At 40.0% G+C, this 14,872-nt stretch overlaps 2 protein-coding genes across 10 annotated transcripts in view; one reads left to right on the top strand and one right to left on the bottom strand.

Moving 5' to 3' along the window:
* Positions 1-7,768, bottom strand: part of hydin (HYDIN axonemal central pair apparatus protein) — a 49,147-nt gene extending 41,379 nt beyond the window's left edge. The window contains exons 1-5 of one of the 9 annotated variants that reach the window (XM_061282849.1): positions 7,389-7,766; positions 5,215-5,315; positions 2,649-2,774; positions 1,328-1,395; positions 344-463 (exon numbers count right to left, since the gene is read on the bottom strand). In XM_061282849.1, coding sequence (XP_061138833.1) covers positions 344-463; positions 1,328-1,395; positions 2,649-2,664 — 204 coding nt within the window. In that variant the 5' untranslated portion in view covers positions 2,665-2,774; positions 5,215-5,315; positions 7,389-7,766. Of the gene's footprint in view, positions 1-343; positions 464-909; positions 1,396-2,648; positions 2,775-5,214; positions 5,330-7,388 lie in introns of those variants that run through there. The other 8 variants (XM_061282844.1, XM_061282841.1, XM_061282845.1 and 5 more) reach the window with 8 other exon arrangements.
* A 936-nt stretch (positions 7,769-8,704) lies between these two features.
* On the top strand, positions 8,705-12,812 carry pnp6 (purine nucleoside phosphorylase 6). The gene is made up of 6 exons (XM_061282851.1): positions 8,705-8,867; positions 10,418-10,581; positions 10,674-10,777; positions 11,071-11,246; positions 11,621-11,811; positions 12,133-12,812. Exons 1-6 carry the CDS (start codon positions 8,848-8,850, stop codon positions 12,327-12,329), a joined length of 852 nt encoding a protein of 283 aa, XP_061138835.1. The 5' UTR covers positions 8,705-8,847; the 3' UTR covers positions 12,330-12,812.
* Positions 12,813-14,872: the final 2,060 nt, after the last annotated feature.

The raw sequence follows: 14,872 nt of genomic DNA on the forward strand, positions 1-14,872 counted from the left end.
GCATGCTTCAATCCCCGTTGGGACATTGGTGGCTCAAAACGCAAGTGATGTGTGTTTAAGATATTAATTGATATTTGTAGGAAATTAAGAGCTTAATAGTTTTGTCCTCAGCAACCTTAAACCTCTTCAGATTTAAAAAGAATAAAAATAAACAGAGGTAAGAGTCGGGTTAGTAGCACTGCATTAAGTATATTTCTGTTGTCTTCTTCCTACTTGTATACGATAATGACACTATTGATTTGTATAACTTCAGACAGTGCCTACAAGGAAGACAAATTGCACATTGCTTTTCATCACGTTTGCTCACCAACAAGCCATAAAGGTCGGAATAGTTAATTATTACTTTTTGATGAGTTGTGCTCGGTTCAAGTAGTTGGAGGAATCGAGGAGGATGCATTTCATTGCCCTCTGTCAGGCGTGGTTTTCTTGACTGCAACATTGGTGTGCGTCCAAAAGATGTCACCTGGAATGGAAGCAAATCGAGTAATAACAGTAATACCGTGATTTTATTCTTTATTTAAACGTTTTAAATTACTCCGTTAAAAAATGGACCGATCCATCTTGGTCAATTTCTGAAAACATTGGGTTATTTTGCAAAATAATAAAATAAAGCTGTTTTGTATAAAAATGGGTGCAGTGAATTTATTTTAAATTTTAAAGTATAAATATCACAATAAATATAACTAAGTTCATGTCTGTCGAACTGCTTTACAAAAAGGGAACACAAAATGTTGACGGACGTTTACGTACTAATTGTGTCAAGCCTCAACATGAGTAACTCTGCGTCGATTCATGTACCATATAATGCAATATAATGTGCGCGTTCTTTGGACTAAAAACCAAGACTAATGAGTCGTTTGACATAGTTAAACTGTGTTTAATAAGAAAAGAAAATATTTTAAGTCTCACCCGTCTCTAAAATCCAAACGATCAACGTTCGTCGTTGTGTTTTGTTACCATAGCGACGGACTCGCGTTACCATCAGTAACATCCGCTCCAATTGGCCAGCATTTGCTCAAGCGCCCCAGTGCATGTTCGGCGAGCGTTGACATGACATACAAGCAAAACATGGCTCAATAAATTGTGAATTCTAGAAAAACCTAGTTGAATCTGCAATTTCGAAGACGCCGTGCAAAAAAGAACCATGATCGGTGTCAACGTTACTGTAATCTATAAAGAGGCAAACAAATGATGACATGTCGCTCTCCCAACGTTAAGAAAAGAAGGGGGGGGAAAAGGAGAACAAAACAAAAGAACCACTCCTTCATTACCTCGCCAAGGATTCATAACAAAAGTACACACTGGTAGGGTCAAAACTGTAACGTACCTTAACATTTGATGGCCAGGTGACTTCGCCAGGTTGCTTCTCATTTGAAGCAACAAATAATAGTGTATCTATTGTGAAAAACGGATGCAGATCAAATAACATTTCCAGACTGTCAAGCGTGTCAACGGTGCTGGGCACCATCAGAAAGGTTGCATGGTTCCTCCAACAGGACAAGTGGCCTAAACATACGGCTAAAAACACTCCCAGAATTGCTAAGGACAAAAGTCTTAAAATCAATAAAGTACTTCGATCACAATAAAAAGTCGATTTGTTATTTCTGAAAGTATTGTTTTTCCTTCCTTTGACAGTACCTACAACATTTAGAGTATATTATGTGCCAAAGGTGCCAAATTACATAAAGCTGTTTCTTCAAGGCATCCATCCCTCATACTTTTTCTACTTGCTTTTCAATGGCGTGTTTTAGTGAGCAAAAAAAGTGCACACAATGTATCCATGCCATCGCCTATCACCTTGATATAAAATTACTTAAATTTTCAACAAATATTAAAAAAAAAAAAAAAAACGTACTGATGTTGCGCTCCTGCCGCAGTGTGCATCCATCGTGTACATTTTAATCAATTGTGATATTATTTTTTCATTTTTTTGAAACTGTTTTGGGGAAAGTTCAGAAAACAAACCAGGCTAGATTATAGGGAATTTCTGGCAACACGTGCGGAATGTGATTGTACAAAGCGTCCACAAGAGGGCAATAATGCACCGTGAAAATATAAGCACTAGAAACAAATCCAACATCCGTGATCCAGTCTTATATTACAGTCAAATACTTTCAAACTAAATTATATTAAAAACAAAGTTGTGCCTCACAGATGACAGTTTATGCAATCCTGTGTGAAGATGAGGGTGATGTGCCTACACTGTAAAGTGAGGTTCATAAGTAAAAGTCACATTATATTCTAAACTGCTGTAAGTATTATTCTTTATGGCCTAATATATGGATAAAACGGATGCTGTTTCAATAACATCAGTCGTCAATTGAAAGAGAAAAAAAAAAGCTGTTTTTTTCGACTTTTTAGTTGAAGAATGTTTTTGGAGAAACCACCCTATGTTCTCCTGCCAATTACTCAATAATGGAAAAAGACAACGTTTTTTTTTTTGTTCAAAGATAAGGCTCTAATCTTTCTAATGGGTGTTGTGTTTTTTTCATGGTCATAGTAGATGATCTTCTGTGGGTTTTGAAACATAGGTCAAAAGTCCCCCAAACAGTTGGCCGCTCAGAAAATTGCTGTTTTGTTTTTTGTTTTGACTTCTTTCTTTGTTTGGCTCATATATTTTGTAAATTTGACTAATTATTATGCCTCACCCGCCATGAACATCATCGTACATCTCTTGCCAAAGACAGAGCTCTGTCTCGCTCACAGCCAGCCAAATCAAGAGCAAGTCGTTCAGCAACTCAAATCGTCTCATGGTACATGGAAGATGGTAGAAACTGAAAAAAACTTTTTATTATCATGCAAGAAGAGAGAATAAATGCCTCAAAGTAAATTGTGGAGCGTAATTTCTGTTTGTCTGTCTATAAGAGAGATAACAGGTGATTTTTAGGATTATCAAAAATGACAAAAGGCCATCAACCTCGAAGTTTCGCAAAGTCTTCAATATCTGGTATCATTGTATTAGTGGTGATCTTCATTACAGTTCTTGACATTGTTTAGTAACTTTATTGAGCATAATAAGGAACATTAAAATGTAGATGTTTGAAAAGTTGATGAAAGGGGATTGTGTTACAATTTCGCATAAGATTTCCAAGGTATATAAGGTGCTTAGATCCCAAGAGGAAAGAGTAGAATTTGAGTTAGGAGGCACAAGAAGACTGGAATTTCAATAATCCCATCACACTTGGTCAGTTCCAACAGCATGATTACCATTGATTGCCTTTAAATGTTCCACAAGTCAAGAGGGCTTTAAATCAAAATGTGGATTCGGGCCATGAAGCCACAGTTTATCAAACTCCATCAATCCTCTACAGGTGCAGGAATAGCCACTGCAGTCAGCTCTTCTGTCTTTTTATTATGCCACGAATCCTTTTGTAGATGAAGTTTCTAGTGACCAGCCAAAAGAATAACAGAATCAAATCCACCGACTACTAAACACAATTAGGACTTTGTCACTGCATGAAAACATTTCAATTTCATCATAATATCTAACTTTGTTCAGTATACGTAGTATCTAACAATGTATATGCAAACCCCGATTCCAATGAAGTTGGAATGTTGTGTAAACATTCAATAGAAAACAGAATACAATGATTTTAAACACTACGAAGACCAAATATGTCATGTTCATTGTGTCATTGTACAGCGGGTATACAACAAAATTGAGCTTCAAGCTCGCCTTAAAACAAATCAAATGAGTTAAATTCCAATTTTTCTAAAAAGATTGGCAGGCAGGAATCTGATACTATTACATCATGGGGAGAATTGTGATAGTGAATAAGCAGAATAAGGAGACTGCTAGAGCTTTTGCATCTGTGCAGTGTGAATGTGTAATGGATGCTAACTTTGCTGTGCAAATGTGCAAAGATTAGCCACATTCCTTAAGAGCCTTAAGAGTAGCGCTAGCTGATAGGTTAGCAGCCTGGTTGCTTAATCCGCCGCCCACCCGGCTCAAAGCAATGAAGGTTAACGTACTGTAACTACAGCAATATTGTCTGGGGCCTGGCTTCACTGGCAAGAAAGTTTGGAGTGGTGATATGCTTAACCAGAAAAAAACAAAACAATTACACAAGAACAAAATGAGTCTGCTGCACTGGTTTGACAACTACCGTATTTTCCGGCCTATAAGGCGCACCGGACTATAAGGCGCACCTTCAATGAATGGCCCATTTTAAAACTTTATCCTTATATAAGGCGCACCGGACTATAAGGCGCACCATTAATGCATCATGTCAGATTTTTAATCCAAATCAAATCATTCTCCATTTTATCTTTTTTATTTCAACTTCAGACGGAACAAATTACTTTATAATCATAAAATAATGATCCATAGTCTTTTTGATTCATGATTCATAGTCTTCAGCGGGCCACTTATGCTTGATTTCATGACACAATGCTTTGGGCCAGTTTAAATTTAGGAATTTGGTCCATATATAAGGCGCACCGGACTATAAGGCGCACTGTTGGTTTTTGAGAAAATTTTAGGTTTTTAGGTGCGCCTTATAGGGCGGAAAATACGGTATATTGCAATGAGTGGTGTAAGTGCTGTCTTATACTGATGAAGTGCAGCAAGGAAGGAGGCAAAACGAACAGATCTGGTAACCGGATTTGTTGGAGACCACTTTTGCAGGGTATTCTTAAACGGCACAATGACAGACAAGGGGAGACAAACATGCTGAAGCACAATATGGTGTTCAGCTATACTTTTTCCAACTAAGCCTTTAATACCCACTAATACCAGAAGTGTATATATTCTTTGACTACGAAGCAAGTCACTGAAATGCCCTTGAAAGTTCTTGACTGACACACACTGCTATAGCTGTCTGCTTCCACATGTCTCCTCTCTTGCCCATTTAGTGTTCTTTGTCAGACCCCTGTGTCCCTCAGGACCAGGACCCGTCAGAAAATCTACTTGGTGGCAACGGGGAATTGAGTTTTCAGCCCGGGTCAAACTACCAGAAGTCCTTGAGAAAAGAAATGTCCTTATAGGGCAGGGGTAGAGCGCGCTGGTCCAACGAGATAAAAAACCCGCTTGTTTTCCATGTCTCCCTGCTGCAACATACCTGATTCAAATAATCAGATCATCAGCAATAATCAAATACAACACCCTGGATTGCTCCCTTTTGTGTTGTTTGAAGATTTATGATTTCCTGTAGCACAGCTTATTTTGATATTAGAGTGCCTGGATTTAACCTTCCTGTGTTTGCGTGGGTTTACTTTGGGTACTGCGATTTCCTCCCACATTCCAAAGTTCAGGGTCTGTTGACTGCTGGGATTGGATCCGACATGCCCGCAACCCTCATGAGGAAGAAGCTGTCCTGAAAATGGAAGGCTGGATCATGTCACAAAAAATAGATAGCAGTTATCTAAACCACTTTAACAAACTATTCATGTTAAAACTGGCCAGAAATTATGAAAGAAATAACCTGAAAAAGATAAGTGAAATAAATTGGACATGTAAGATTCTATGCATAACCTTTAGGGAAGGCACTTTCCAAATGAGGCAAATTATAACTGACACTGGCACAGTTCCAATGAGAGGGCAAAGTTATTTGCTTTTTCTTTTGGTTGAGAAACAGAGGCTACAATTCCCTGAAATATCTCTTCATTCAAAAGATGAGACAAAAGAGAACATAGCAGATGGAGAAGGGCTGATGGAAGGAAATGAGGGAGAAAGAGATTAAAAACGGCAGCGAGAAAAGCAATTATCTCTCGGAATTCAGATGCTATGACAGTAGTTGACAGGCAGGGAGAGCTGCATCTTATTGCTATGCTTTCATCATTGCTGCCCACCATCCCACCACCACAACACACAGTCCACCACATCTCCTGCGATGCGCTTTCTCTTCCCATCTTTTCTCAACTCTTCTAAGCCCTCAGCTACCTTTGATTACAACTCATACAGCAAAGCTGCACTATGAATGTGTGTCTCCTTAAGTGCAAGCGCACAAACTTGACTTTGAGTGGTAATGTTTGCTCATGGGCAATTACTTTCATTTTGTATTTTTGTTCCCTTTGCTGTCGTGAAGTCCTCACAGTGCTGTAACTCTGCCACCGCAAATCTCTTGGCACTCCCTAAAAGCTTCTCTGCCAGTGCATTAACGACGACGTGCAAAATGGAGGGGTGCTGGATCTGTACTTTTTTGGCAGACAGAAGACGGACGGATCAAGGCCATACTATAGTTCTGAAAATGGCAGTGGGCGTACACTGAGGAGTCTCGTCTTTATCGGGCATACTGAGTTGAAACATACATGAGACTGGTGGAGGCTGGGAAAGGTGTTAAATTAAAAATGATAGTGTCTTGATGGGCTGTAAGTGATGTTGTGGACCAGATCTGGCCACCTCTTTATAAAAGCTTAATGATGCTGGATTCTGAAAATGTCACTTCTACTTCAGATAGTTACATAGCACAACTGCACCTCTATATCGGGGGAAATACTAACATATCCAAATACTTGGATAAAAGCCTGCATTTGAAAACACCCAAATGTTACTCATTTTCTAAATTACAACAATTAAATCTATCTGCTACCGTAATTTTCGGACTATAAGTCGCACCGGAGTATAAGTCGCACCAGCCATAAAATGCCCAAAAAAGTGAAAAAAAACATATATATGTATATAAGTCGCTCCTGAGTATAAGTCGCCCCCCCACCCAAACTATGAAAAAAAACGCGATTTATGGTCCGAAAATTACGGTAGTTTCTGCTAGGAGATATATAGAATAAGAATTGCCATATCAGCATGTTGGTGTACTCTCCCATCCCATTCTCTCTTTCTCTCTCTCTCTGTCTGTCTCTCTCCCTCTCTCTCGCTTTCTCTCTCCTCTCTCTTTCTATCTCTCCTCTCTCTTCCTCCACCTTTCTCATTCTAACATACAAGTACACTCACATATAATGAGGGGAGGAATTAGTGCTAGCTATTTGCTAAACACCGTGGGATGTTTGAACTCATTTGACTTTTCCGAGGTTGCTGAAACTGCTGAATTAGCTCATGAGAAGACTTTGATGTGGCGAGCTCGGATAAGAAGATTAAGGCTGATTTAATACTGATTGAACCCTTCCATTGATTTACTACCAGCTCATCATGTTTGCTTCGGTTAAAACTTTAAATCACCTCACACTTCAAGAGCATTCTTACCTAGACTGTGCAACAGCTTCCACCCAAGTTAAATCACAAAAATCAATCATTTATTGAGGATAGGAGTGATGCGCTTATTATCTGATGAAGTGGAAATACATTTGTGAATGTATTTTGCATGTGATCACTTTTTTTCTGGAAATGCTTACACTGACCGAAATGTCCATTCCTTCATCTTGAAACTGAGAGTGACCATCAGACACCCAATTTCGTTGTATCTCACCATACAATGACAATGAAGACTTCTTACCTTCTTATCTACTTTGCCTTCAGTGCCACTCCTACTGGTGTATGCCTGGCTGCAAATGTTTGGTGGTGGTCACAAGGGCTGGAGGCGCGCACATTGGTAGCCACGTCTCTAACAGCTCGCCCCAGGGTAGCTGTGACTACTCACGTTAGCACATCCGCCTCACAGTTCAGAGGGTGCAAGTTCAATTCCACCTCCGGCCCTCCCTGTGTGAAGTTTGCATGTTCTCCCGCTGCTTGCGTGGGTTTTCTTCAGGCACTCCAGTGTGCGTGTGTGTGTGCGCGTTGAAGCAGGGTCACTTGTAGGTTAGTGGAACTACACTGGAGATTTAAGTGATTGCTCAGTGATGGCAATCCTGGAATTTTTAGATTAATCAGTTGACTTCATGCAAAAGGCGAAACACACCCTGGACTCCTGCTGAAAGACAACATTCCTACTCAGATTCCACACCATTGCCGACGCCTGTGTCAGACGAACAAAATAACACTATCAGTGACATCAGTAAAAACAAAAAATAGTTTGGCCAGATCATCTTATCTTATGGAAAACTGCAAGCACAAACAAGCCTCTGAATTTAATTTGAATTACAGGCAACCTAAGACTAAACACAGGACTACAATGACCAGTTCCTTGATGATACGTATGTGCAAAATAAGAAATAATACGTTTATAATATCCAAAACATTCATTTCCCTGCATATTTCAAATCATCTATCCATTCATTTTATGTAGTGCAAATTTTCATTAGGTTCCCAGGTGGTCTTTCTGAAATGACAAGAGGTATGATACACAGATGACTGCAGGGGACATATTGTATCCACAAATGGCCTTAAGTACAATTCTGATGACTATTTAATCGCAATCCACCCTCATTTGAAGCATGTAAGTTTAGACCTTCACAAGATCTCTCAGGTCCAGCTCTTCAGGATGCAAGCTCAGGTCGTGGCCAAGCTTCTTCTCCAGGTATGAATCAACTCACTGCAAAAGCCACAGTTTCCTCTGAAGAAATACTGACTAAGCTAAACTTTAACCCAATTGTTGTTCCATTCTTACCAAGAGCCAGAAAGCCCTTTTAACACAAAGGGGAAAAAACATTCTTACAGACACAGTGGTCAAGCTTGCACTGGAATTAAAGCAACAGATTTTTAGACAATGACCTACTTCTCCCTACTGATAACTTTTTTTTTTTTAAATTAACTAAAGCCTAACTCTATTTGTATCATTTTCGGTGTACTACACAATATAAACTTCAGTTCCTCCCTTGTGTGATTGGCTCCGCCTCTTTCGCTGGCGTCATAGCGTCCAGCGTCCTCCTCCATTGATTTACTCCGCTTAAAGACTGGAAATGAAAGTCGGCGCGACTGTTTAACTCAACATAACAACGCAAACAATCAAAGTACAAAAAGTAAAAAAAAACAACAAATTGCCTCCAGACGATCGATTTCCAGCTCATCCAGAGGACATGGAAGTGCCGTTGTGCAGGTAGGAACCGTGAGGCGCTTAAATGTAAGACCGGTGAAGCTTAAGGAACAAATCAGTCAATACACAATTGATCAGCTCACCTAAAAATAACAGATTTGACATATGACGTAAATTCTGATTCACGTTTTATGCACCGTCGCCAAGGCAACAATTTCGGATCAGGCTGGAAGATCGACCTCCGGCAACAGGCAGCACAATGAAGTCGAATGGCTTGCAAAAATATGTAACCGGTATTTTTTTTACCGTTGTAAAACAGGTTCGTTTTAACTTTCTGGTCCACTGATCATCGTATCATATCTTGACAACCGCGCAAGCAGTGACTCGCCGAGCTGAGTCGAGAGCTGAAAGCGGGAATCACTGTCAGCACCACGGAGAGCTCCAGGCCCACTCCCCAGCTCTGACGTCAAAATACCCTTTAGTTTTTATAAACTGTAAATCACCTTGCGCAGTGTTTTCCATTATTTTACTGGACCATTGCTAATATTTTTAATCACAAAAAAAAATATGGGACAGCCCCCCCCCCCCCCCCCCCCCACACACACAAGGATAATTTAGCCAGCAACATTTTGGGGAAAACAAAACAAAACAAAACAAAATAAAACAAGAAAAGTTAATTTGTTTAAAATAAACTTTTTTTTTTTTACTTTTTAAGAAAACCAGAAAACGTATTGCCTAATAAATCATTTACATGGGGTGGTACGGTGCTAAATATTTCATTTAATAATTAAATATGGAGTGTACGAATTGTTTTAGCTGTGTTTTGATGTGATGCCAATTAAAATATTTTTTTAGTGAAAAAGTTAGGAAAACCTTGTCTTACAGTATATTTCTTGTTCTCTAAGAAAAGGAAATCTCTTCTTTTTTAAGTGCTTTTCACTACTTGTTCTGCTTACTCATGTTGGCTAATCTTTAATTTGACTGTGTTACTGTCGTTGAATAGTTCATAGAGCAAACTATCTTATCACTACAGTTTCACTTTTGTGTTGCCTCAAGGTGAATCATCTGTGTGCTGCCTAACTGGCCGGCCAGCAAATAAAGCGCAATGAAACAAATGACCCACTTATAAGCAGACTGATCTTTGCAGTTTTGAACTTCAAACAAAACGATAAGCATAGCTGCTTGGATCAAGTCTGAGTATATGAATCACAGACGAAAGAGAATGCTGGCATCTAAAATGAAGGCAGTGCAGTTATCCATTACGACAGTCTGATGATTCAGCGTAGTGTGTACAATGCTGCCATTAACACTTGGGATAAACGTGAAGGGCAACCTCTGCAAATGACAATCTATTTAATCACTTGTGTCGCAATAGCTTGTCATCCTAAACAAAACGAGTAAAATGTATTTAAACAATCAGACTCTCTTCCAAGAATGCATTCAAATAACAGAGGAAGTACTTTGTAGCATGAAATGAACATTATGAATGAGCCATCATACAAGTCTTGATTGTATTACTAATGCCCTCAGTCAAATATTCAGGGCCAAAGAACCAGGCAAGTGCAAAGGCGCTCTCGGAAACACTGTCTGTTTCATTATTCTTCCATTCACAGTTATGATGACTGCAAAGGGACTGCCGACTGGCTGCTGACCCGCATCAAGCACAGGCCCCGAGTTGCCATCATTTGTGGGTCGGGCCTGGGCGGTTTGGCTGACTTAATAGAGGATAAAATAGTTTTCCCATATAAGGACATCCCGGGTTTCCCAACTAGCACTGGTACCTTTTGATTTCTTTTTGTTTTCATTTGACATTTTAGCAAAAATGTGTGAGAGGAAAACTGGTGTTTATACTTTTTATCTTCTGTTTAGTGGCAGGTCATGCTGGACAACTGGTTTTCGGGAAGCTCCAGGGCCGGGAGTGTGTCTGCATGCAGGGTCGATTCCACTTCTACGAAGGCTACAGCCTACACAGTGTAAGAACTGTCTCAAGTTTTATGGAAATTCCTAGATTTTACAAACTGCTGCATTTGGTTGGTGTTCTACCTAGAGAGAATTGTAAAATTGTGCTGAAAGATCAGCTGGAGATGAGAAGATGCTTTTCATTTGTGTCAGCATTGGATTGACCTTTGTAACATTGTTGAGATTGTATTATGGTTTAATTTTATCACCAGTTGTGATAAGCCTATTCACATAAAGACAATCATAAAACCCAGTTTCATATATGTATATAATAAACAGAAGTTATACAGTGACTTTGTGACTGTAGGTGACGTTCCCTGTGCGAGTCTTCTTCCTGCTGGGTGTGGAAACTCTGATTGTGACAAATGCAGCAGGCGGACTCAATGGCAGCTACAATGTGGGGGATATTATGGTCATTAAAGATCATATCAACTTGCCCGGTTTTGCTGGCCAGAGCCCACTGGTTGGGCACAATGAAGACAGGTAACACTCAACAGCCAATATTACCTCCAGTTTGTAATATTTCTAAGGCCCACCCAAAAGAGACAAAGTACTGCCCGATGACAGTTGAGATAGGCCGTGACCCCCGTGGGGACAAGCGGTGCAGATGATGGATAGATGGATGAAACCAGGAGTAGCAGATTTTCTATGGCACGGCAGGAGGCATGTGTTGTAGTGTCAAATGCCAGGTGTGAGCTCAGTTAAGTTGCATTGATCGGCGTGCAACGGGTTTAATAAAAGCACGGGTTTAAATCTTTTTTTTTTCTTGGAATGAGTTCTTATCTCATGTGATCTCATCTTATCGTACCTGTACAGCCTCTCGTTTTCTCTATCTTATCTATATGCCTCGTCCTCAGGTTTGGTGTGCGTTTCCCTTGCATGTCAGATGCCTATGACCGGAACCTGAGGGCTTTGGCCATTCAGACAGCACAAGAACAGAAATGTGGCAGTTTCATGCAGGAAGGCGTTTACTGTATGGTGGCGGGACCAACATTTGAGACCATCGCGGAGTGCAGCGTCCTGCAGAAATTTGGGGCAGATGCTGTTGGTAAGTAAAGATATTTAGAAAGGTACTCTCCTCAAAAGAGAAACGATAAAAAGTGAAAAACAAATTACACTCATAATGCAGTACGGTTTCATGCATTTTAAATTAAGTGGGATTCTTCTTCTTTTTGTAATCAGAAAGTTTTGATTCGGCTGCCTTGTGATGTTCCTTAAAACATTGAGGCTGCACACATCATGCACATGTACAGTATGATGTACATCCCGATATTGTATAACAGGGATAACATAAACAGAAGGTTAAATCACATGTAGTAAATGCTCTATTTTATTGTACATCTTACTTCTTTTTACTTCTATCTTTTAGGTATGAGCACAGTCCCAGAAGTAGTGGTGGCTCGTCATTGTGGCTTGCGTGTCCTGGGTCTCTCATTGATCACCAATAAGGTTGTGACAGATTATGACAGTCATGAGAAAGCAAACCATGAGGAGGTGCTAGCGACCACCAGTCTTCGTGCAAAAGATCTCCAAAGGCTTGTAAGACATCTTGTCACCAAGATCTAGCACCTTCAGTCCAAATCTGCTGGAAACCTAAGGGTACTTACTCATAGTCACCCCAGTTGTCCAGTTAGATGGGACTCAAGTAGGTGGTGACAAACTGAAACATGAAATCAGGAGCACATACCCCTGGGTGTCAAACTCTGGCCCTCGGACCAAATCTGGCCCGCAGTGTAATTATATTTGGCAGATACATGATGAGACAAAAAATGACAATACCAGATATTTATCTAACTTTACGATACTAGTCCCTTTATCCATTAAGACTGCAATGTGGGTGCGCCGGAGGTACACGTTTTACACTCATTTTAAGCCTATTGACATCTCTCATAGTTATTTAATTTTTGGTGCTCCTTTTGGATTCTCATTAAGTCACAATGAAAATAAGCCTTTTGTTTTCGTTTTAATTCACACCATGCAATTATTTTTGATAAGGAAAATCTGCATATAAGAGTGAATGCTGAATAAATTCATAACTAAAAACACCAATTCATGCATCTTTGTTGTGGTGGTTTCTGATCATCATTGTTGATTTTCAATATTGTCAATGCCATTGTCAACATTTTTAGTGTATTTTATTTACTTTTATTTACAATGATTTTGGATTACCCTGGACGTCACAAAGAAAACATTTTATACCCCATGTATCATCATTTCATATGAAATGCTGCATTTTTTATAGATACACATTTGGATGCTGGTCCATTGCTCTGTCATTGTTTTTGTCAGTTTTTTTTTGTCCCACATGCAGAACACACTCAGGAGACTGAGGAGCTCTTTAAATGTTTATTGAGGTGGGGAGGAAATAGCTGAGCTGAGGCTCCGGGACAGGAGCAACAGAACTGGTCGTCTGAAGGTGGAGTGAGTGCTGCCAGGGAGGAGTGGAATCTGTCGGGAAGTCAGCGAGGGATCCAGGAGAAGCAATACATCTTGTTAGATGGCTCGATAAGAATGCGGCGGAGGGAGAACGGGCAGACCGGAGTGCCAGGTGATGCAGCGAAAGCGAGCAGGGTAGATCAAGCGTGAATATGAGGGCTTGGAGGTAACTCACAGTGGCAAACACTCAGGCGAGGATCTGCTGGCGGCAAGCTCCTTAAGAGCCTCCCCTTAACAGATTCAGATCAGATCACACCTCAGCCACCCTGCTCTTGGACGCCACCTGTGAACAACAGAGAAAACTCCCGGACCCTGACCTGCTCAAACGGAGACAAATGATATCATAATTCAAAATACTGATTCAGTGAACGATCGCACTACAATTGAAAATACTTGTTAAATATTGTTTGCATTTGTAAAGATATCAACAAACTCACACCACAGCGACCACTTCACCCAGCATTCGATCAAGTATGTGTCTAATTATTTGAACTTTTTGTGTTAGCTAACGGTAATCAGTGAAGCCAACCAAATTTACTACATCTCTGCTTACTTTTTTGCATTGGAATGATGCTCGAGACAGTAGTTCCGCGGCCACACACCTAAATACGTCGAAAGTCAAACCTTATGTAAACGCACCTTCTACAAAAAGACAGCGGGAGATTTAGGGGAAGGGAAATGACTATTTTCTGTTACATTATTCATTTACATACAGCCTGCAGAGTTGTGTCCCACTGCGGAGCTGAAATATTAATACAAATAAGCCAAGCCATCACATATAACCCTTGTATATGACTGGATGGTTTCCTCACACAGACCTTGTAAACGCCTTGCAGCCTTCATTCTAAAAATATCGACTTGGAATCAAAGAAGTAGAAATTGGAGGATAAGAAGCAGAAATGGAGATAGAAAGTTGAGCAAAGAGATGAACATTTATTATCCTTGCAAATCGGCATAGGCTGGTCATTAGCCAAGAGTGTGCAATGCCCTTGTATTGATTATTGGTGAGTGATGGTATGAGCAAATAGAGGGGGACACCTTTGCTGACTCCACACGCACAGTCATGTGCCTGAGGGCATTCTGACCTAGCGCTCCCCCAATTTTGTGAAAGTGACTTTTCCAAGCTTAACTGAAAGTGACTCCCCACCAGAGGGTGCATCTAAGCACTGTTTGCAGTTTGAAGCTGAAAAATCACAGCTTTGCCTTTGTGCAAGAACACGTTGAGCAAAGAATCTTTTATGAACATGATGGTACATGTTTTTTCTCTCTTTAATTGATTTATGTTGACTGGCCTGTTTCCATTTGGTGACATCAGCATTCATTCAATACTGTTTACCTCTGACAAAGAGCATGAAACGGTGGTGACAAAACATGCCACATTCTGTTGGGAAGCTCACTTGCACAAGAAAAAAAAACTTGGCTTTAGCTTTAAAAAAAAAACAACAACTTCAGCATTTCTAAAAATGTGCTTATACCATATCTTCTCAAGAAGACAAACAAAATAAAGTAAGCAGAGCTTTGACTTATTCTCGCCAAGCAGAAAATGAAAGCGCAAGGATATATAGTCAAAGTACATTGACTAATTCCTTTAGATGCCAGACTTGCAAAATCAAGGTTGCTTCATAAGAAATATTAAATACAGTATTTTAAAAACAAATACACAATACATCTAG

Source organism: Syngnathus typhle, linkage group LG7 (genome assembly GCF_033458585.1).
Source record: "Syngnathus typhle isolate RoL2023-S1 ecotype Sweden linkage group LG7, RoL_Styp_1.0, whole genome shotgun sequence".
NCBI lineage: Eukaryota > Metazoa > Chordata > Actinopteri > Syngnathiformes > Syngnathidae > Syngnathus > Syngnathus typhle.

Coding starts and splice junctions, on each gene's coding strand:
- pnp6 (XM_061282851.1), top strand. CDS start 8,848: ATGGAAGTGCCGTTGTGCAG. Junction 10,582..10,673: donor GGGTTTCCCAACTAGCACTG/GTACCTTTTGAT, acceptor TCTTCTGTTTAG/TGGCAGGTCATGCTGGACAA. Junction 10,778..11,070: donor AAGGCTACAGCCTACACAGT/GTAAGAACTGTC, acceptor TTGTGACTGTAG/GTGACGTTCCCTGTGCGAGT.